Source organism: Lissotriton vulgaris, chromosome 9 (genome assembly GCF_964263255.1).
Source record: "Lissotriton vulgaris chromosome 9, aLisVul1.2, whole genome shotgun sequence".
NCBI lineage: Eukaryota > Metazoa > Chordata > Amphibia > Caudata > Salamandridae > Lissotriton > Lissotriton vulgaris.
The window spans coordinates 888,464,842-888,486,717 of NC_141697.1; the positions used below are offsets into that span (position 1 = coordinate 888,464,842).

General features: G+C 43.2%; 1 protein-coding gene across 2 annotated transcripts in view; it reads right to left on the reverse strand.

Moving 5' to 3' along the window:
- LOC147692440 (sodium/calcium exchanger 2-like) overlaps positions 1-21,876 on the reverse strand; it is a 1,124,793-nt gene that overhangs the window by 649,249 nt on the left and 453,668 nt on the right. For both annotated transcript variants that reach the window (XM_086938642.1, XM_086938643.1), the window contains one exon: positions 8,996-10,823. In XM_086938642.1, coding sequence (XP_086794768.1) covers positions 8,996-10,773 — 1,778 coding nt within the window. In that variant the 5' untranslated portion in view covers positions 10,774-10,823. The remainder of the gene's footprint in view (positions 1-8,995; positions 10,824-21,876) is intronic.

Below are 21,876 nucleotides of genomic sequence, written 5' to 3' on the forward strand. Positions count from 1 at the left end.
TCCTCACCATTACAATCTCGCTCGAACTTTGGGGGGGCAGGGGTCTATTTAAATTAACCCAACTGGTTACCTTGTTTTTCAGAGCAGCAAAGGGCTCCTTTGCATGTTCTCTCAAAACAGGGACTCCCGCTAATATAACCACTAGGGGGTTAGCTTCTGGGGGCAGATCCGGTGTTAGTAGCCTACCCTTCAAATTATTATCCGCTTGCGCCTGTCGCTTGTGTTGGGCACCTGTGTTCGTGGGATTAGCCGTAGCTGCCAATAGGGGCCCAGCGACTGTATCCCCACAAGGCTGGGGTACAGCAGCAACTAGGGTTTCTTTTGCAGATTGGTCATGTGTGGCAGGTATAGTTACAAGTACTTAATTGTGGGTGTTCTGGGGCTGGCCGATTGCTATTCGTACCTCAGTAAGCTTCGTGTTTGTCACCAACCTATCCAGTGAAGTGGAGTTGGCTTTCACCAGAACTTCCAGTTGATCTAGTTTACTGTTAATCATCCTGGTTCGTTCTAATAAAGGAAGCATTAAGGATTTCAATAAAATTTCCATTTTCCCAGGAATACATCATTTGTACTAAAGTCCGTACTGGGGTTAATGTTTAAAGTTGCCCCTATAGGTAGACTAGTGTATAGGGGGTTAGGAGCCAACACTGGGGGGTTATTTTAGAGATTATTTTAGATATTGTAGGCATATTCCCCTTCTGGGAATGACCCTTTCTTTTCCTTTTACCATTATTATTGATTATTTTTGACCCAGGGTTACCATTATCTTTTACCATCGGGTTAGGGTTTTTTGCAAGGGGACTTAATATAATAGGAGTAGGAGGGGAAGTATTAAGTAAAGAAGGCGACCCAGAAAGTCCACTAATTATAGTGGAATTTAGAGTATCCTCTACTAGATCTACTGAGCAGGGCTGGACTGAGAACCAAAACCGGCCCTGGTAAGGGGCTTGCCCGGCCCCCAGGGGGTGCGACTGAGCTCTTTGCCGGGGCCGGTTTGCGGCCGATTTTGTTACAGGGCTGAGTTTGCAGCTATGCTGCAAAAACGGTCCTGTAACAAAAACGGCCCCCAGGGCCCAAAACCGGCCCCCACCCTTGCGGCGCACCGGGGGATTGCCCAGTGTCCACAACGGCCAGTCCAGTCCTGCTACTGAGCCCGGGACTACCGTTATGGAACCTGTTTCGGGGCGCTGGGCAGACATTAATTTAGAAAAAGTTGGGTTAGGAGAAACAACAGCCCCTATAACGCCCAATGACGAGCGCTTTCCTGTGACTAAGTCTAGGGAAAAACGTTTTTCAGTCAGGGCAATTTCTTTATCTAATATGGCTGTAGCATGGGTTAAAAATTGGTCAATTGTTCCGGTAACCATCCCGCCAGAAGTCGTGGCTGTCATATTCCTCCCCTTCCCTGAACGAAGGACCATGGTGCCGAGTATAAACAATATAACAATATCCTATCAACTTAAAACCACAGGCTAGGCACAAAATTTGAAAGGGAGGGGGCCCGGCCCGGCCTCTACCGTCCTCGGACGGCCTCAGAAGGCCCGCCCTTTGCCCGGGCTTAGCCCCGAGCTAGGTCCCGCGCGCGTCCCGTGATGCGCAGTGGGAACGTGAGTTAAGTACACAAAAGAAGGCGGGGCACGCCCGGGAAGAGGCACCAGCTGTGGATGATGCAAAGTATGCTGGTCCTCGCAGTCCCGGGCTCCCGCTGTGAGTCCTAGCGATCAGGGTCCTTCAGAAAACCAAAGCCTCCAGGCAGCCAAAACGGGAAAGAGCACAGGGATAGTCCAACGTGGACCGGGAAACAAGCAATCACTTTGAGTCCTGCTGCGAGAGGCACCATTCGTTTCATGTGATTTATGTTTAGATTGATAAAATTCAAGCTTTCACCCTTGTTCTTTCTTATAACTGAGTCAATCTTGAAGGGAAGTACATTGCTCTGGATTGAATCGTGTTGAAATGTCTGGTTATTTTATTAATACAGACTGCAAATGCCAGTGGTCACGTTTTAAGTCTGGCAGCATTGCTAGTTGAGCACCCCGGTCACTTCATCATTGAAAAAAAAGGATATAATTACATTCTGGACAAAATTATACTATGGGCATGAGAGAAGTGCTGTACCATTGCTGGCCTTGAACTTATATTTTGAACTTCTGTAATGAAAAGTTATATTCATTAAGTTTGTCACGTAATTGCTTATTTGTCAGTTCTATTTGTGATAAATTGTTATCAAAGTTAATATTTCCTGGTCCTCAAGTGTTGAATCTCCATACTAGGGTCCACCACAGCAGAGAAGTGAAAGGTGGAGGGAAATGTGGGGAGAATTGACAGTGAAATGTCAAGTGGGAATTGGGGTACCTGCTATTTAACGGGGTGGCAGGGCAGAGGGGATTTTTTTTAAGTCACTTGCCTGCAAGCCAGCTGCTGCCACTCGGTCTTCTTTGGCTCTTCGTTCGACTCCGGGAGCAGGAAGCACACAAGCTCCCAAACTCCCCTAGCCAATCAAGGTCCTGCAGTGCATGACAGCACCTCTGTGCTTGGTCTGAGCACCATGGCTCAGCGCTCAGACAGGAATTGGCAGCCTGTGCATATTCTCCACCAAGGCTGTGCAATATAGCCAGGTGGAGAACATGCTATGTGTGCATGACTGTTTGGCTGGCCCAAGACGGCTGGCCAAACTGTCATGCGTACTTAAGAGAGTGCCCACTACTCCTAACTCTGATCCTGTGACAGCCCAGCCCCACCCCACACCCAACCAGCTGAGCCAAGACAGAAAAATAAAATAATAGCATTGTGTTATTATCATTTTATTTTTCCTTTGTGAACTGCTCACAGAGCAGTGGGACAACACTCTTCCCTCTTAGCGGAGGAGCCACCGCTTGGTAGTGGAGACTCTGTCAGCTGAGTCCGTGATTGTAGCTTGGGGCAGGTAGAGGATTCTACATGTTGCTGGAGCTCATGACATTAAGACCAAATTAAGATGGCTATTGCAGGCACACATTCCCATGTATTGAAACTGTATTTAGTCCAATCAAAGATGTCAGTTTTTCTAACAGTGCTTCTGGGTCTTGGGGAGCAACACAGGAGAAAAGCACAGTCTCTACTCAAGCTTCTGATCTGACAAAAGTCTAATTGATAGGTTTTCTCATCGCTCTTGTCATTCGTCACCACTCTCCCTCATCCTTACCCTTCTGTTTTCTTGCGCTCCATGATGTTTTCACTTATTCATTCTGACAATGTACCTGTGAAGATATTCTTGTGCTTCTCTTGTGCTTCTCTTGTGCCTCTGTTGTTTTTTTGTCGGAGTGCAATCGATCACAAGGATCTCTCCGATGTCAAGTCTTTCTGCATCCCAGAAGTGGTGAGTAATCACATACTTTTTCCTATTCTTTCGTACCTCATCATATAAGTTATACTGATTTAAAGTAAGAATCACCAACAATAAGAATTTTAGCATGTTTATGTTTTTTCATGATGCCTGGTGGGGTATATCTGTGGGGCATTACTCACTGTATGACCCCTTTAGGCTTCATATTCTTTTTCATGTATAGGTATTTTCTTCTCTGTAAAGATTGCATTTTTCGCTTATTTTTAATTTTCCTTTTTCCCATTGATTTGCTTTTCAGCATCTATTGTTGTTTTGCGTGGTCCTTATTGTGTTATTAGGGAGGCTCTTCAGAGTCCACCCTTTGTAGCTCGGTGTGACAATAGTTTATTCTTATTGGATCTTCTGCACAAGATTTTTAAGGTCTCCTGTTTCAGACTCAACTTGAGCTGCTGCTGGGAACTACGTCAGCATACAACCTTTCCCTGCTTTGACGAATCCCTGTTGCAATCTTGAAAATACTGAGCACATTATGATATCTGTATCACTTTCATTGCAAACATCCTTTCTTATATGATGGCTACATATTACAAGGCATATTTACGGGAGCTAATGCAACATTACGTTTATTTAGAAAGTGACATTTTTATCTGGATTTCTGTCTATTGTGTACAACCCATAAGACTAATATTCCCACAACATTACTTCATAAGCTAAGGGGCAAGTGGAAGGACCAGAAACAATGACAGATACTAAGGGGCTTATTTTCAAGCCCCTTGCTCCGCAGGGGCGTCAGTTTTTTTGACGCACAGGTAGCACAGCATGCTGGTATATATTTACAAGGCCACGCAAAGCCACCCTGTGTTGCTTTACATGACCTTGTAAATACGGCCCCTTTTCAAGCATCACTTTGCGTGAAATGGGCGTGCCATGGGTGTTGCTGTGGATGTTTCCACGCAACACCCATTGACTCTGCTGCAATCCCAGATTTACAAAGTTCCGTAAACCTGGGAATGTGTCAAAATTCTATACCTCTCCAGGGAGGCGTAAGGAGGCGCAACGAGGAGAACTACTTTTATCTCTCCTTTTGTTCCCTCTTAATATGAGTGCTGCATTCTGCAGCACACATAGAAAAAGGGAAACGCCATCTATAATAGTTTTTGTGCAGGAAGGTGTCCCTTCCTGCACAACAACAATCATCCCCACAACGCAGGCATACTTGCACCATGACGCGGGGGTGCCTGCTTTGGTGCATCACAGCCAATTCTGCACCAGCACAGGGTAAAGCACAGGGATGCGTTGTATTTTTGTAAATACGATGCATCATTGCGCTTTTAAAATGACACAGGTCGGCGCTGCAAAACAGCTTCCCGCACTGCGTTGCAGCATTTTGTTGTAAATGAGGCACTAGGAATATCCAGCAATGTTACAGCTAATGTTAGCATGTCATAAAGCTGGAATAATCAAATCATCAATACACAAGTTCAGAGGAATTTTTAATATGTCATACACAAGACATGATAAGATGGTTAAGCTGACCCAGACGTTGTAACGACTTGCGTTGTAATGAACACGATGTAAAAGTAAAATACAGCATTGTGAATGTATGTGTTGTAACGTCATACATTCAGTTGCGGTGGGTCATTGGTATTTAAATGCTCTGGGAAATTAGAGTGTGTCTCATGAAGACGGGTGTGTCCCTGAACAAGTCCAGTGATCTTCAGTCCAAGAAAGAGCATGTCACCAGCCATAGTTTCACCCACATTTTCTGAGCATGGTTGACTGCTGTTTTTTAATAGAAAAGTGAGTTAAAATATAATAGAAACATTGACTGCATGAAGAGGCAGGTTAAATGACAAATACATTCTATAAATCATATTAACAATAACAGCTCATGAGAGACAGTATCCAGATGTTAAGCGTGTAAATGTCAGAACATCCTTTGCACGTCACAGTATCCTTTGCAATTTATGAGAATGTATCACAGTGCTTAATGGACAAAAAAGCCATTCAACTTGGATCATGTGCAGATCTATTACAGCGCCTAAAATTTCCTCGGATATACAATGGGAGGTAAGAGCTGAGAAACTCCAAGGGAAAGCCAAAAACTAATCTGAGTGTCACAAGTAAATTGTCTGTGTAGATAAGTGTGGCAATTTGCTCTCTAGTGTCACCTTTAACACATATGTATGAATACAATTGTGTTCAAAAGCAATAGTGAAATATGCTTTTGAATGTATTCAACAATGTGATTACAGTGACACTAAGGAATTCTTGTAAATTGAGACTTTGTTTCTGGTGTGAGGAGAAATTACAATTTGAACTTTTCAAAGAAAATCCGTAACTTAAGCCCTGACCGTTGCCTTTACATCAGCCTGAAACAACTGTGTGACTAAATTATAAACAGCTTGTATCAGTGAAGACATTTTTAAATATATAGATGGTGTAAAGAAAAAGCATCCAACACATTGCTCTCACATTCAAGACAGGAGGGGGGCTAGCCATCATCGATTAGTCCTCTTGGCTCTGTACAATAGCCAAATCAAACGAGCACCTCACAGGCCACTTCCCACTCCTTCAGTCTCAGGCAGCCTGTTTTGATCTGATGGACAGATTCTCCAGAACCCAACATTCATCTCATTGCAACCCACTTAGGTCTCATCTCCGCCACCCCGCCCAAGCTTCCACACAACATTCTTTAGAGACTTCAACCTATTCTGCAACTTCAACTCCAAAATATTAAGGAATCTCATGATACATTCCTCTGTACCCAGTACAACAAGAATCATACCATGAAACCTACTGACTCCAAAGACAGTACCCTCTATCTTATCCTCTTGGCTTCACCCAAAATCCACTGCAGGTAACCAATGCTCCTGAAATGGGCAGATCACTGACAGTCAACTTCGCCATCTTCTACACCATTCTACTATGTCAAGATCAACCGCAGAGAGCCAAGCTCACATTACAATACTTCAAAGATCTCCCCCATAGGCTAGCTCCAAACAGATCTCATCAACCTTTCGAAAAACTTTCATACCACATCATATGTCAACACACTTCTCTACCGCACCACACGGAAAAAGTATGTATAATTCAACAGTCAGTTGAAAACCTGATCCTTTAAGCCAAAGTTTTCAGCACCTCTCTACACCCATGCATTCTCTGACAACAGGTGTGTTATGCACAAAAAGGAAAGGAGACAGAACAACGTGCCTGATGACCCCATCCAACTCAAAAGAATCTGCTACATGAGCACAGTTCTAATCAGCTCAACCAAAGACATGTCCCACAGAACTCTCATCAGCAAAGCATGTAGCAGACCCAAAGCACTATTTAGGGCCATTAAACTCTGCATCAGTCCACACCTAGATCATCTCATCCTTCAGTCAAGTTAAGTGCAACGCTATCAACTACTTTTAAACCAACCCATGCCATGCAAAACGAAATTTCTCAATCTCCCATACTACATCCCCTCCCCCCTCCCCATGCTTTCAGAGCTCATCACCACGTTCAACTGATTCAAAGTTACCTCATATGAGTATGAAACCCTACCATATGTAACTCTCTTTGACAAGATCCCCTCACAATGCCTCTCACAATCATCAATTTCTCTCTCAGTCTAGGAACCTTCCAGGATCCCCTCAAGACTGGACAGATGCTTCCACTATAGAAGAAACCAACTCTGTACCCAGATGACACTGCCACCGTCTGCCCCATCATTCTCCCGTCCTTCTTACGACGATGCCCCCTTCACGTACGACAGAGACAGCCCCTGCTGCCTGATCCTGCACAATTTTTCCCTATTCTTGAACACAGTAGACCATCAAGCACAACAATTTATACTGATAGGAAAGCAGGATCTCCAAACTCCCAGCGCTATACAGAGTCCTCCAGGGATCTATCCTCTCTCCATCACCATCATCTGCAATCTCTACATGGAACCTCTTGTACTCTTACTTGCCAACAATACCATCAAGATACATCAAAATACTGAAGTCACTGAACTCTGACTTATAATGTTCTCAACCAATGACATTCAATACTCAAGCTGCCTTGAGGTCATGTGGAATAGATAGATACCAAGGGGCCTATTTACAAGGGGATATTGCCACTAGAATGTCACTTTTAGCGACATTCAGGAGGTGATATACCGTTCTCCTTATTTTTAAAGTGACGTTAAGCCACTTAATGTTGCTTAAGGATGCCTTGTAAATTAGGCCCCTTTTCACTCTTCACTTAGCGGGAGAGGGGCGCTCAATGGGTGTTTTAGTGGATGTTCCGCTGCTACACCCATTGCTTTTTGATGCTACACCATATTTACAAGGCTAGGGCAGTGCCAAAAACTAAGACCAGGGAATACCTGTTCTTAGACTTGCGATATAAGGAGAAAGTATTATTTTCTTCTTGTTTGTTGCTCTTTCAATGTGTACTGCATTCTTCAACACACATAGAAAGAGCCAATTGCCTTTCAAGATTGTTTATGTGCAGGAAGGTGTCCCTTCTTGCACATAAAAAATTGCCCCTGCAGCACAGGTACCCCTGTAACCGGGTGGCTGGGTGCCTGCGTTGGAGCTAGGCAGCTTTATTAGTGCCAACGCTGGGGGAAACACAGGGGTGCACCCTATTTTTATCAATATGGCATATACCTGTGTTTTTAATGTCAGATCAAGGCGTTACCAATTTTGGCACAACAGCATGCTCCAACATTTTGTTGTAAATATCTCCCCCAGTTCGTACCTAAACTTAAAACCAACACAGACAGAGCTCCTGTTCACCAGCAGCTATAACCAACCACAGATCCAAACTTGGTACACAACATGAACCTAGCGGGTATCATTCCTCAGGTGATGATGAACAATGTGAAATCACCTTCAAAGAATACTTCATCCAGAAAGCTAAGACAGAAATGCTATCAGTTCGGTCTCCTCGAGAACGTTAAACATCTTAATTCCAGAAACTGATTCCACAACTTGGGTGCTAACTCTGGACCTTTCATACCTAGATGAAGAGAATATTCTGCTCAAGGTCCTGTACAACACCATCCTAGCACTATTCAAAGGCATGTTACATGTCTCATCGAGAACCTGAAGGAACTCACTCACATCACCCATCACTGAATGGACTATAATGGCTATTCCTTTTGGCCTGTTTCCTCTTCAAGAGCAGATGCATCACCTATGAGGACATCAGAAACAATTCCGAGGCATGTGTGAATTACACGGTGAATAAACTAAAAACTCTGTTGAGCAGTGTCATACCAGGAGCCAGGACATTGCCAGAGTAGAGACGAAAATGTTCAAGAATGAAAAAAACAGAAGGCATTAATTTTCTGTCTAAGCTCCAGTGATCCTCACATATATCAATCAGAGCTGCTCCAAACCTTTTGCAATTCAGGAAGAAGATAAGGTGAAGGCTCTTCCTTTCAAGGAACACAATACTTCCTCTCACAATAGAATTGCACTCTCTGTAAATAACCTTGAATTGTACCCGTAGGCTTTCATCCTTCTTCAGTGCTAAATGCCTTTTTAGCTAGGACTGCCCTGTAGAAATGCACGTACACAAATACATATGTAGTACAGTTTATGGTGCAGGAGGAGGCTATTGATTCATAAAATTTGAACAAAGAAATTAAGCAGAGAAAAAAGCAGAAATGGAGGTTCTTGTACTTACAGAGTTTCATCATTCTGGAACTCCAGCTCTCCGTATGCATCTTCATAGTCAACAGCACCTCCTCTAGCCGTACCCTCCACTGTCCTATAGGGCACAATTACGGTCCCCCTTGCTCCTGAGTTCCGCACCACTTTCACCTCCAGAAGCCCCACACTTTCACTGACATGCACTATATTCTCCTGAAAGGTGAAGATCCCAGCATGGTCATCATCCAGGATAGTCACTGTGGCAATTAGAGGTGACACCAGACGACCTTTGGGATAAGCGGTGGGATCTGATTCAAACATGCCCTCTGCATCACCGATGCGGAGGTTTAGCAGTCGGACAAAGAAATGCTCATCTTCCTCAAAAATATCATCATCAATAATCCCAATCTTGATTTCCTTTTGTGTCTCCCCAGGCTTAAAGATCAAGGTGCCTTCACTGTATTCATAGTCAGAACCAGCATTGGCTGATCCATCTTCAGTTTTGTAATCCACATAGAAAGTGCTGTTGCAGTCGCCTCCTTGGCAGGTAACATTAAGTGTTACAAACCCACAGTTCTCCAGGCATTGGTAGGTGCATGGATCAAAGAATATCTTGCTGATATTTTCTTCATCTGTATCTGATGGGACTTCCTGTAAGTTGGCTGCTCTCTTGGAATGATCTGCAGCTGCATGCTTCTTCAGGATGTTCCCAGCACCAATCATCATGCGGGTGGCTTGGATACGGTAGAATGCCCTGCTCTTCTGCTGGTGAAGAAGAGCATAGTAGTTGGCCATTTCGACCAGCTGGTCCAGTTCTCGTTCTGGGTACTTCTGCTTGAGATCTTTTAAGATGCGAATTACTTCCTTGCGACTCTCATCAAGCTCCTTGGCTTCCATCGTGGCCACCGACCCATCAATGAACCCATTGTCACGATGGTCAGCAATAAATGCCCCATCCATTTCTATTCCTCTGGGGAATTCGCCTTCCGTCTCTATAACAATGCCTCTACGTTTGTCAGGTCGATACCTCTTGTAGGCATACTTGTAAAAGAGCAACCTTTTGTCAGCAACCCAGGCAAAGACAACACAAACAGGAAAGAAAAGGAGAGTCACAAGGCCTTCCCAGACCTGGACCCTCCCTGGGGAAATCACAGCAAGAATAAGGTAAAGCCAAATGTAGGCAAATATGCTCCAAGAGGCAGTGACAAAGAAAACTCTCAGATGCTTAACTTTCCTGCTCTCACCTGTTGGAATCACATAGACACAGATGGCAATGATTACGAACATATTGAAGGCAGCACTGCCAACAATGGTACCAGGCCCTAATTCACCAGCATGGAAATTGTGGCCGCAAACCTCAATGACGGACAGAAGAATTTCTGGAGCTGATGAACCTAGGGCCATCAAGGTAAGATTAGAAACTGTTTCATTCCAGATTCTAACTGTTGCTACACTCGTCTCCCCATTAGGTTTTGTAAGAGTAATTTCCTTCTCCTGTGAAGTTATGACTTCTATGGATGCCATGAAACGATCTGCAATTATTGACACGCCAAGAAACATGTATAACATGGCTACAAAGTAGACAATTGCCCTGGCAGCCTTGTCGCCAAAGGAAGGGTTGTTTGGTTCCCATACTGGTAGGATGATGCCAGGCTGGCATCCTTTGGATTCAATCCCACATGTTACACTTTTATTGACCTCCAACTGTATGTCTGATGCCGCCACCCAGGAGAGGTTTCCTGCGAAGATGATTGCCACCACCAAGGTCTTGGCAAGGAAAGATAGCAGTGGGCTCTGCTCCAAGATCCTCATCTCTGCCACTGCCAATCAGGAATCACTCCGGTGGCCGGGTGTTAAAGGATCTGTGAGAAAGAAAAACAATCAATCATCATTTGATTACATTCTGAATAATATACATTTCTTTTTAAAGTGTTCTGACACAAACAACAAACATGTTCCCAAGAAACAGCAGTTCTACTAAAATATGCCTTAAAAATATTTCCTTGTTGTTTGGTTCAGTTCCTCATTTGCTCTTTCACTGCATTCCTCTTTCTTTATCAAAACAGAATATTTAAATAAAAACGACTTACTAGACAACCCTGTGAGTACCATGTTGTTGCAGCTACGGGCATAGAAATACTTCTTGGGTTGGGTTGCATTGCGAAAACTACTACATTGGTATTACAAGAGTGACTTTGGAGTACCGACACCTCTCGGGCCACAAACGTTATGTGTTCAATCTTGGATATAGGTTGGTCAGCAGCTCTTATACTACAAGATCTGTCGGCCACTCTTGACACCATCTCTCATGCTATTTTGCTGGAACAGCTGGCAGGTCTTGGGGCTGCAGGCACCGTGTAAAAATGGCTCTCATCATTTCTGCGGGAGCACAGAGTGTATGTTGTAACATACTGTGAGAGGTGTATAGAGTATGGTTTAATTGTATAATAAATATATAAATACATGATGTGGTAGGGACTGGACCCTAAGAGATGAGAGGGAGGGGTTTATGGATTTTGGAATGATTGAGATTTTACTGTGCAATGTCTATCTTATAATAAATGGCAATAAAAAATCGGTGTAAACAACCGAGCTATGGATATGGATTTTTCACTTACACTGATACTCAGTTGATCCTGAGTTTGAACGGTGACCCACATAATTTTTCATCATGGATGACTTGTATATCTGACTGGGTGAGAGTAAACTGACTTACCCTTAATTGTGATCAAACCAAAGTGATTATCTTTAGAAACTAGTCAATGTGGACCGCTATATGGTGATCCTCGAGTCTACCACCCCACCCATCCTAGTATCGTCAGCTAAAAATCTTAGCGTTTTATTTAACTCTAATCTCTCCTTTCTTCCTCTAAAAAGTTTATTTAAAAATGTATGTAAAGAGATGGTCTGGTTGACAGGAAGTCTGAAATAACCTTTGGGAGGAATTTTGGATGAGTTCTCATGAACACTTTGTTTGAGTGTCATACTGTGTATGGTTCATGAGAACATAGTGCTTGGTTCTCGCTAACCCTGCAAGCTTATCAGTAGTGGCTGGTAGGGAATAGTAGAGGGGGGCGGAGCTGTGGTGGGGGTTACAAAAAAAATATTCCCTGCTCATCGCGCCAGTCGCCAGCCGCCACCTTCTCTCCACACAGGAACCAGGCAGTAAGCACCCAGGCTGCCAGCCAATCACAATGCTGCAATGCAGCATTGTGATTGGTCTGAGCGCTGTGGTTCGGCGCTAAGATGGTGAATAGGAGCATGGGCATGTTCTCCACCCAGGTTGTAATGCAGCCTGGGTGGAGAACATGGCAAGTCTGCACGTGGGTTTTGCCGGCCCGAGATGGCAGGCCAAACCTACATGATCACTCAGGGTGCAGCCACCACTCCTCCCTGGTATGCGGGGAGCCCAGTCCCACCCGCCACTTCAACTGCAAGCTCAATACAAAAAAAATATGATAATAACGCAGCGTTATTATCATTTTATTTTTTGTATTGAACTTGCAGTTGAAGCGGCGAGTCAATGCACCTCTGCCTTAGTGGAGGAGCCGCCACTGGAGCTGATGTAATAGCTACAAGGAAAGCTGTTTTCCAAGAAATGTGTTGAAGGAAGGCTTTGTGGATAGGTTCAAAGAGATCCTGCATATGATGTAAAAGTACTATGTTGAGTTTCCAAGGAGGGACACCTAATGGGAGGGAAAGTTTCTGGTTTGAGCTCAGATTCTGTCACATCTTGACTATGGAAACAATTTTTAGATCTTCATAAATATGTCATTAGAAAGCTCCAGATTGTTTTAATCTCTGCTGCATGACTGGTTTAGTTCTTAGGTGTAACATCTCAGTCTCTGAACAGCTAAGTAAACTGCACTGGCTTCCTATAGGAAATAGGTGCTTATTTAAGGGTCAATGTCTTGCGGCACTCACCATGTGGCACTCCAGAGCCAAAGGAAAGACAACTTCATGAAAGATATTTTTGTAGATATACACCAACCAGAGCTCTGAGGTCCTCCCTCGAGTTTCAACTGGCCAGCCCCAAATTCAAGGAAACCAGAATCGGGGGACGCATGATGGACGTTATTATTTCAAAAGCATGGAAAGAAATGCCTGTTCATCTGCGCTTTCAATCTAATCTGGTGCAGTTTGAAAAAGATCTCAAAACCAACTTGTTTGACCTCAAAATCTACTGCAGTATTTTTCAAAATTAGATTTCATTTTCAGTATTGAGCAGGGTATCTTGAGTGCTGGGACACCTGTTTTTGAGGTACTTGTCGTTTTTTGCACTTTACAAGTTAACAGCATAGCCATATTGTAAACTGGTGTAAGCAGGTGCCCGAAACCTGTTAATGCTTGATTTATTCTTAATAAAAAGCCAACATATTTTGGTCTGCCATTATTGCAGGATCTATAATAATCAAAGAAAAAGACTATCCACATATGCTGATTGTTCTCTCCACTATAAAAATTACAGGCAATCTCTAGTTGTAAATTAAAATCAGTAAGCATGCAGACCAGAGCTGACTACTTCCTCCTCTTCCAAACAGGCACAGGCAAAGGCGTCTACAGGAGAACTTCTTCTCCTCGCACCAGGCACACATGCATGCACACAGATACACACTGACTAATTTTGGAAAGGTATAAAATAGAACTGTTGCTCGTGTGTGTGCTATGCCGAGTGTCTTGGTAAAAACCTTTCACTCGATCACAATGTCAATGTAACAAAAACGCTGTCACATCTCACTTTCGTGCTCAGACATCTGGTGATGAACCCCTAAGCCCTTACTTAGGACCGGTCATCCTGAACTCCTTGCTTATTTCTCACTTAGAAATGGAAATCCTCAAACCTATTGTTTTTAGGAAATGTGTCTTTTACAGTTTTTTGTTTTGCTGAAAAAAAACAAAAGATGTAAGAGTATGGTGGGCGGCCAACTCCAAATGCCTTTTAACACATTTAGGAAAATTCGTAAAGGGTTTCCGAACAAAGGAAATGGTGCCCACACTACTACCCCTCTAGTGTAGAATTATTACAAAATATATTACAACATTCCTTGTAAGCACACAAAAGAACATGCATAGAGTTAGATATTCTTTATCCAGGTTATGGTTCTTTATTTTCTTCTTGAAAGCAAACTAGTCAACACGTGTTTTATCCAGATTCATTGCCTGAACTTCGTCAGGGCTCTGTATTAACTCTCAATTGATAAGCAAGTATCTTCTTAATCAATACACCCTTAGGTAATTAATCATGACTGCAAACTTAAGCATTCTCAATATCTGTCTTTTCCCTTTACTGCAAAATGGGATAGTAATTGAACCCTTGAGCAGGGAGTCCGTGTATACTGGGAAGCAGTGAAAGGCAGTTGAAAATTCTTTCAAGTGGAATGGAAGGAAAAAACAAGTTACTTACTTGTACATTGTTCTCCAGTATTGAAATCTTTTATAGATTTACATGCCCAAATCTTCCCATGGGACTTCCATCATGACGATGGGGAAGACTCAAGCATGTGAACATATTAAAGATACAATACTGGAGAAAAAACAGCTTACTTACCTGCACACTGTGGTTCTCCAGTATTGATATATTTTATAGATTTTTGAGATCAAAAGAGAGAGCAAGGGATATTTTTCACTAAAAAGTGAAAAAGAGATTACTCCTATTCCCCTGAAAGGAACATTCATGAAAACATAGAGAGGAGTATCCCCAACGTAGCCGAGCAGAGGAGGATAGCAGTAGGTTAATGGCCGTCACCTTCATCCGCAAACTAATATGTTATGTCGGTATGAAGAGCCTACCCCCTGCCCGCTGAAGCACGTTAGAGGCTATAAATAAGTCTCCTTTTCTTTTATCATTTTTTGGCGGCTCTCTTATTCTTGATCGAGCGCATCAACCACTGGCTATTCTTCCAGTAGGTACACAGGGGATCAGGACAGGGTGCGCCTTTTAGGGGGCCCACACCTCCCGTCCACCTTTTTTTGGTCCTGAGGAATACCGGGCAGTTGCCCATTTGGTAGAAACATGTTGACCAATTTACACAGACACATATAGAGATACTCTGGTCGAAACTCACCTACCAGTATCTCGCCACCGATATTTTTAACATTGTTCAGTTGCTTTAAAATAAAAATTATGTTTTAAGCTAAACCAGGACAATTTTTAACACATTTTTTTGCACTTACAGTCACAACCCGCTCCACTGTAGTACAGGTGTTGAAGCACATCCTGGTGACGCTAGGTCACCAGGGTGGACCCCGATGATGAAGCAAGTCACCACTAGGTTGGTGAGTGAGGGGTTTTAAACAAAAGGTTGAATTTTTCCTTTTTGCCAGAAAGTTTACCCTCCGAAAGGTTTTTTCAAAACTCTACGTTGGGGATACTCCTCTCTATATTTTATAGATTCACATGCTTTAATCTTCCCCATCGTGATGGTGGGAGTACCATGGGACTCACACCATGACGGCGGGAAAGATTCAACCGTGTGAATCTATAAAAGATACAATACTGGAGAATAGTTTCTTAGCTGCAATTCCAGTTCTCTCCTAGGGGAATTTCCATTAAAGTCATCAGCACTAAATATTCATGCCCACGCGTGGGGACCTGAAACACTTCTACAATATATATCTTCTTAAGTGTAGATTTTCACCTTTCTGCAGGAAGGCTTCCAGAGACACTTAAGAAAGAAAACAGATAATGCAGCCTCTAGACATAGGCTAACATGGCCCCCTTCTTCATAATGAGCTCAAAGAAGGGCGAGAAGGAAGCATATATGTATAATATTTTGATGCCTTAGCCAACCGTGTAGGCCAAATGGAAGTGGTGTGTACTGATAATGGCGCTGCCCCACAACAATCCTTAAAAACGTCTGATGTTTTCTAGCGATTGGAATCGATGGAGCAAAGCCAATCTCCCTGATCTAATCAGGATAGATTTAATGTAGTGCCGACATCCAGAACTTTCTCGCCGAATCCACTTGTTGGCTATTTTGAGATGGAGAATGAGTCTGAATTTGTGTTTGTCCTTCATTTTCACCAGGAAGTACCTGGAATAGATGCCTGTCCCTTGGTGACTGTGGGGAATGGATTCCATTGTGTTTTTCTGTAATAGGATGTTGATCTTTAATCGTAGCAATGTGAGATAGAAATTGGACAGTTTGGGAGGGATGGACAGTGGCGGACTGTTGAACCTGAGACAATGCCTATTCTACACAATATTCAGAACTCATGTGTCTTTTGTGATGTTTTGCCACTCTGCCAGAAAATAAGTAATGCTTCCCCCCTACTGAAGTGGGTAACGGAAGAGGGGAAAGAAAAGGCCTCATGGTTTGGACACTATTGCCTGTTTACCTCCCTGGGCAGGATGATGGGTAGAGCATCCTCGTGTATGTTTCCATTGTTGATGTAAAGATCTCTGGTGTTGCTGCTGAGATCTACCTGCATACCACTGAGGGTTTAAACCCTCTGAGAATAAAAGAGACACTGGTAGGGTCTGAAGGATTTTCTTTGTTTCTTTGATCTCTTTAGACCACAGCTTTTAGAGTGTCCATTTTACTTTTCAACCTTGCCTTTTCATTATAAGCGTGTCTCCCAAAGAACGTGAAGGCTACGAATGGAATATTCTACATGCATTGCTGACTCTCTAGCTTGGGGATGTCAACCAGAGAAAAGAATGTCCTCTTAAGGTTACTCCTTGACAATAACCCATGAGTGGCTAATAGGGATGAAACCACCATATCGCTAATCACTTGATTAGACACCATAGACCACTCATGTACGATCTCCAGAAAGTCTTCTCTCTTATCTCTTGGGAGATGCTCAGTGAAATGCTGGAGGGAATCTCAGAGTGCTCTATCATATCTGCCCAAAAGAGCTGTTGTGCTGGCTGCTTTCATGGATGTTGCAGCAGTGCTGCATACTTTGCTGCCTGATGAGTCCAGTTTCCCGCTCTCTTTATCTGGAGGAGCCAATGATGAAGGAGAAGTAGAGTGGTGTTTCTTAGCCGCACATTTCACTACTGAATCTGGAGGAGGATCAGAGCAGAGGATTAAAGGGTCTTGATCTGGGGCCAGTATTTCTTCTGCAGGTTCGACTGAGCAGGCTTAAGAGTAGCTGGTGTCAAAAACAGATCCATGGCAGGTTCTAGAAGGCCAGGGACCAGTGGAAGTAGTGGTCTTGAAGCTGTTCATTGGTGTAGAGTTTCAAATATTACAGATATGGAAGGTGTTCGTACAGACAACTGTATATTTAGTTTGGCTGCTCCACATACCAGAAAGTCTTGAAAGGTTAAGATATCAACTACAGGGGAGATACAGGCCGTTGGAGAATCTAATAACGTTGGAGAGTATTCTCTTGCAGATAAGGAAAAAGTATATGTATGGCAGCGATGAAACCTGCATCTTGATCTTGTATGGTATCTATGTTGCTGAGATGAATGGCTCCAAGGTGTTTGTGAGTGCCTCGGAGTGTGATGAGACTGATGGTGAGAGCAGTAGCGTGTACGAGAGTGCAAACTATTTCTGGAAGTTGAATCTCTAAGAGGAGCTGGCGCTGCTGGAGAAGGCGCTACTGGTGGAGGAGGCAAGGCTGGTTGTTGTGGAGGAGATAGCTCAGATGGTGAAGGCAGTGGTGTTGGATGATTTGGAGGTAGCGCAGGAAATATAGAAGTAAAAGAAGGCAAGGATGGTACCACCATTAAGGGTGAATAAGCTCCTGAAATTTGAGTCAGGAGACACATATATTCTTCTCCTCTTCTTCTTTGACTCTGTTGTTCTCTTAACATTGAGAAACTCATCTGCACTGACATCTCTCTATGATGTTTGGAAGGTATCCTTGATATTGACCTCCCAGGACAACTCAACATCAAGCCACTCCTTCCTGACAACGAAGCACTCCTTGACGTCGAACGGTATCTGCAAGTCGACGGTGTATGGTCTTTCAACCTCAACAGGAGTTGCCTTGATGACGAACAGGTCAGGCCGTACTTCGCTTCATAGTTGAACCTCTAGATGTTGACCTAGACCGATGTCGTTTTTGGCCAGATAGCTTCTTTTCAGATCTTTTTTCTGACATCCCACGTGTTCTGGAGGTTTGCGACAAAGCCTTGGTGGAAGCTTAATCTTCCCTTCACTCTGAGGGCTGTGTTTGCTGATGCGGTCTCTCCTCAGTCCCATGAAGTCAAATCTTCTATCTTTCACGTAGGGTACATTACGAAAAGTTCTTGCAGTATGACAAGCATCAGGAACATGAGAAGGTGAAAGGCAGATGATACAGACTTCATGGGGTCTGTTTCGGCTTTCTTTCTCCCACACTATAGGCACCTGTCAAATAAAGATTTCCTTTTATTTGGCAAAATACCACAGTTTTCAGTCAGAAAAAAACAAAAAGAGGAAGGGAGGGATGAAAAGCACTGACTAAAGCTGTTGTCAGCAATTTGTTTCAGAATGTTGATGAGAAAAAAGACTAAAAAGGCCAAACTCAATGCTCCAGGGTGCTTACAGCAGGAGCCGAAAAGAAGAACTGAAGCAACTGCCACCTGCTGAGCATGATGGGATACTGGTGATCTCTGGGTTCTTAAAGGCACAGTCTTTATTTGTAACCATATAATGGCAGCCTATGAGGCTACACTGTCGTCTTCTCCTTCTTCTCTATCATAAACTGGGTTTGTGAGGGGGATTTATACTGTTTGCTAAGGCATCAAAACATTATTTATTTATGCTTCCTTCTGGCCCTTTTGCGTTCATTAAGAAGAAGTGGGCCATTGTAGCCTATTTCTATAGGCTGCAATATCTGTTTTCTTTCCTAAGTGTCTCTGTAGGCCTTCCTGAGGAAAGGCAACCATCTACACTAGAGAAGATATATGTTGAAGAAGTGCTCCGGGTCCCTGCTCGTGGGCAGGACAATTCTGTGCTTATGACTTTAAATGGAAATCCCCTACAAGAGAACTAAGACTTACACAAAAGCTGTTACAGACATGTAGCTTTATTTTGTATAATGCCAAAGATTTAATTTGACTCCCTGCTAAAGGGTACAATTGTGATCCCGTTTTCAGATAAAGTTAAGAGACGGACATTTAGAATACTTTATTTTGTAGTAATTTTAAATTCCCTAAGTGCAGGCTGTTGGAGGAGATACTTGCTCATCAACTGAGAGTTACTACAGAGCCCCGAAGACGTCCACGTCATCATGCAAGATAAAAACCTGTTAGCAAGTTTGCTTTTAAGAAGAAAATAAAGAACCAGAACCTGGATATAGATTGGATAACTCTACTCATTTTCTTTTCAGTGCTCACAAGAACTACTGCTAACAACAAAAGCCCCTTTTCCGAGTGGTCTGTTAATTTATGAGGTAGTAACGCACATAGAAATTACTGATACTACATGTTACAGTACTTAACAGGTGTGGCATTACCTCCTCGTTCTGAGTTCTGCCCCGCAGAGTGGTGGAATAACATAGTAATACCATGGGGATTATTCACAAACTGCATTTGAAGCAGTGGTCGAAGTGGGCGTGATAGGCAGGGCACGGCGTGCCCCTACTTCATAATTGTATAGATTCTGTTTCCCAACTTTTTTATTTTGAACATGTGTCCCAGGATGGCAGAAATCGCCATGGTCTGTAGATAAGGCTCTGTGTTTGTGGTGTTCGGAGGTGGGCAGTGTCTTTCTTAGAGCATCATTGTTTTCCCTGGGCGGTGAACTAATGCACCAATCCTGGAGGTACTGCAATGCGTGGATGTGGTCTTTTTAAACCGTACTGATTATGTTTTGTAAGGATATAAGCAAAGGACATTGAAATGCGTCCATTCAGGGCCCTGCAGTCATGTCCTTAACTTTTCATGCAAAAACACTGGTTTTCTGGATAGTGGGTGTAAATGCATAAAGGTAGCCCATTTTGTCCCTGCTTACATTTCACATGGTTTATTTAATCTTGTATGAGTGTTTGCTTTTTTCAGGATGTTATTACTTTATTTTTTGTAGGCAGCATATTGCTCTTGTCTAGTGTGTAATTTAAATTGAGCCGCATCCAGGCATTTATAGCGGGCACAATTGGGTTGTAGTTTAAGGCTGTACACGTTTTTCTCAGTGAGGCAGTATGGTGTTCAGTGTGGGGGAGGATGTGGCACTATGGTCAGAGCTGCCGAATTTGGAACTGGTGAACCAGGTTCAGCCTACATGGCCAGTCCACCAGACCACTCTCTTGAGGGAGTATATTCCCATGCTAGACCTTAGAAGGCCCTGCAAGACCATAGAAGCCCTGGTGTTTTAGCACCAGCTCGTGGACCCTAACGGTGGCAAGTGAGGGTTAACCTTTAACGCTTGTCCACCGAAGTCCACCTCCAGTCTTGCGGGCAAGCCCATGAAGCAACACACCCTAGAGCAAACAGTTACTGAGGTCACAGGACCCTTGAGATGGGCCAGCTCTAGGGCGGTGCGACCTATGTGACTGCACTGGGCACTGGCTTTGGGTGAGGACATCATGTCTGCAAGTATATAATGGTTTTAAAAGCGCTTGCTGCCTCCTTCCTGGCCTACAGCATTTTTAGGCAACAATAAATATGTCATGATGATTGTGGTGATTAATGTTCTTCCTAGAGAGAAATCGGATGTTTGTCTAGTGGAAGTTTTGACTCATGGAAATGTTGCACACAGGGTTAATGTGCCTGCTGCAAAGAACATGAACCTTGAAGATCACACAGTGCACAATCACTCAGTTGGTAACTGCTTTTGTCAGAGAGATTCTTTTGTTACTTGCAGTTTATAAGTTAATATCTTAACATAGAATAATGAGCTATTAACTGTCATCTAAGAGCTGCATACAAACTGCAAATTATAAATTGGAACGTTATGTTTTTCCCCCCAGTCTTTGATTATTCTAATGTTGCAAAAGTGTTCTTATGGATAGAAATCAATTCTGATCATAAATCAGAACCCCCAACCATGGTATTAGGTTTAAAATTCTGAGTTTGTGTTTCTCCGCACCAATCACTATTAAACTATATGGCCAACTAGTATGGTTGTCATGTGACTACTACACCTTGTAGTCCTTAGTCTTAAGTAACATTCTCTGTGTAGTGATTTATACACATATAATTTACTGTCTCTGTGTAACGTGTGTGATGTAAAGTGCTCTGACACCCTACTCTGGGATGAGTGGCGCTGTAAATCAAATTAAATGCATCTGAGAGAGAGTGGGGTTATGGAGACTTGAGGAGCACTGTTAAAGGGTGGTAGTGAGGGACTCCACGTGGAGGTGGTCACTGGGGGGCACTAACAAACATTGTTGCACCGGTGCCACCAGTGTTTAGGCCGACCCTTCCCTTGAGGCCAGTCCGCCTTACCCATTGGTACCTCCATTAGCCTTGTTTCAACAATAATAGCTGTATCTCGCCAGGGATTGGCAATGCAGGATTTGCACATACACCAAACTATGTTCGCAAACTTCAGCCTCTCTGCTTCATTCACAAGCACTTTTAACATGTGCTGCCTGCTTTGGGGGCACTGGAATTATGCAGCAAAGGAGGACAAAATTATTCTGCAGTCTTGACTAAATTATGCAGCAAAAAAGGCTGCAGCATAATGCAGTATATTTTCTGATATTTTATTATTTTGACATTTGTACACATGCTAACAGTCTCTGGAAAGATTTTGCTTTATTAGTGCCAGTGTAACATACAAATGCAGCAGTGAGAAAGGTGATCAGTCACCCTTTGCAATGGGCCGTCCACATCGAAGCAATACATGTCACGTTTTTTAGTAACTTTTGATTCATTTGAGCTACAAACAATGTATTAGTTAAAATTGGCAGATTATGCAGCAGATTTTGTATTATGTGGGAAATATGGCAGAGCCTTAATTATATATAAAAAATTAGCAAATTATGATATTTTGCCATTCATGTTTGAACTAATCTTGTGGAAAAAGGGAG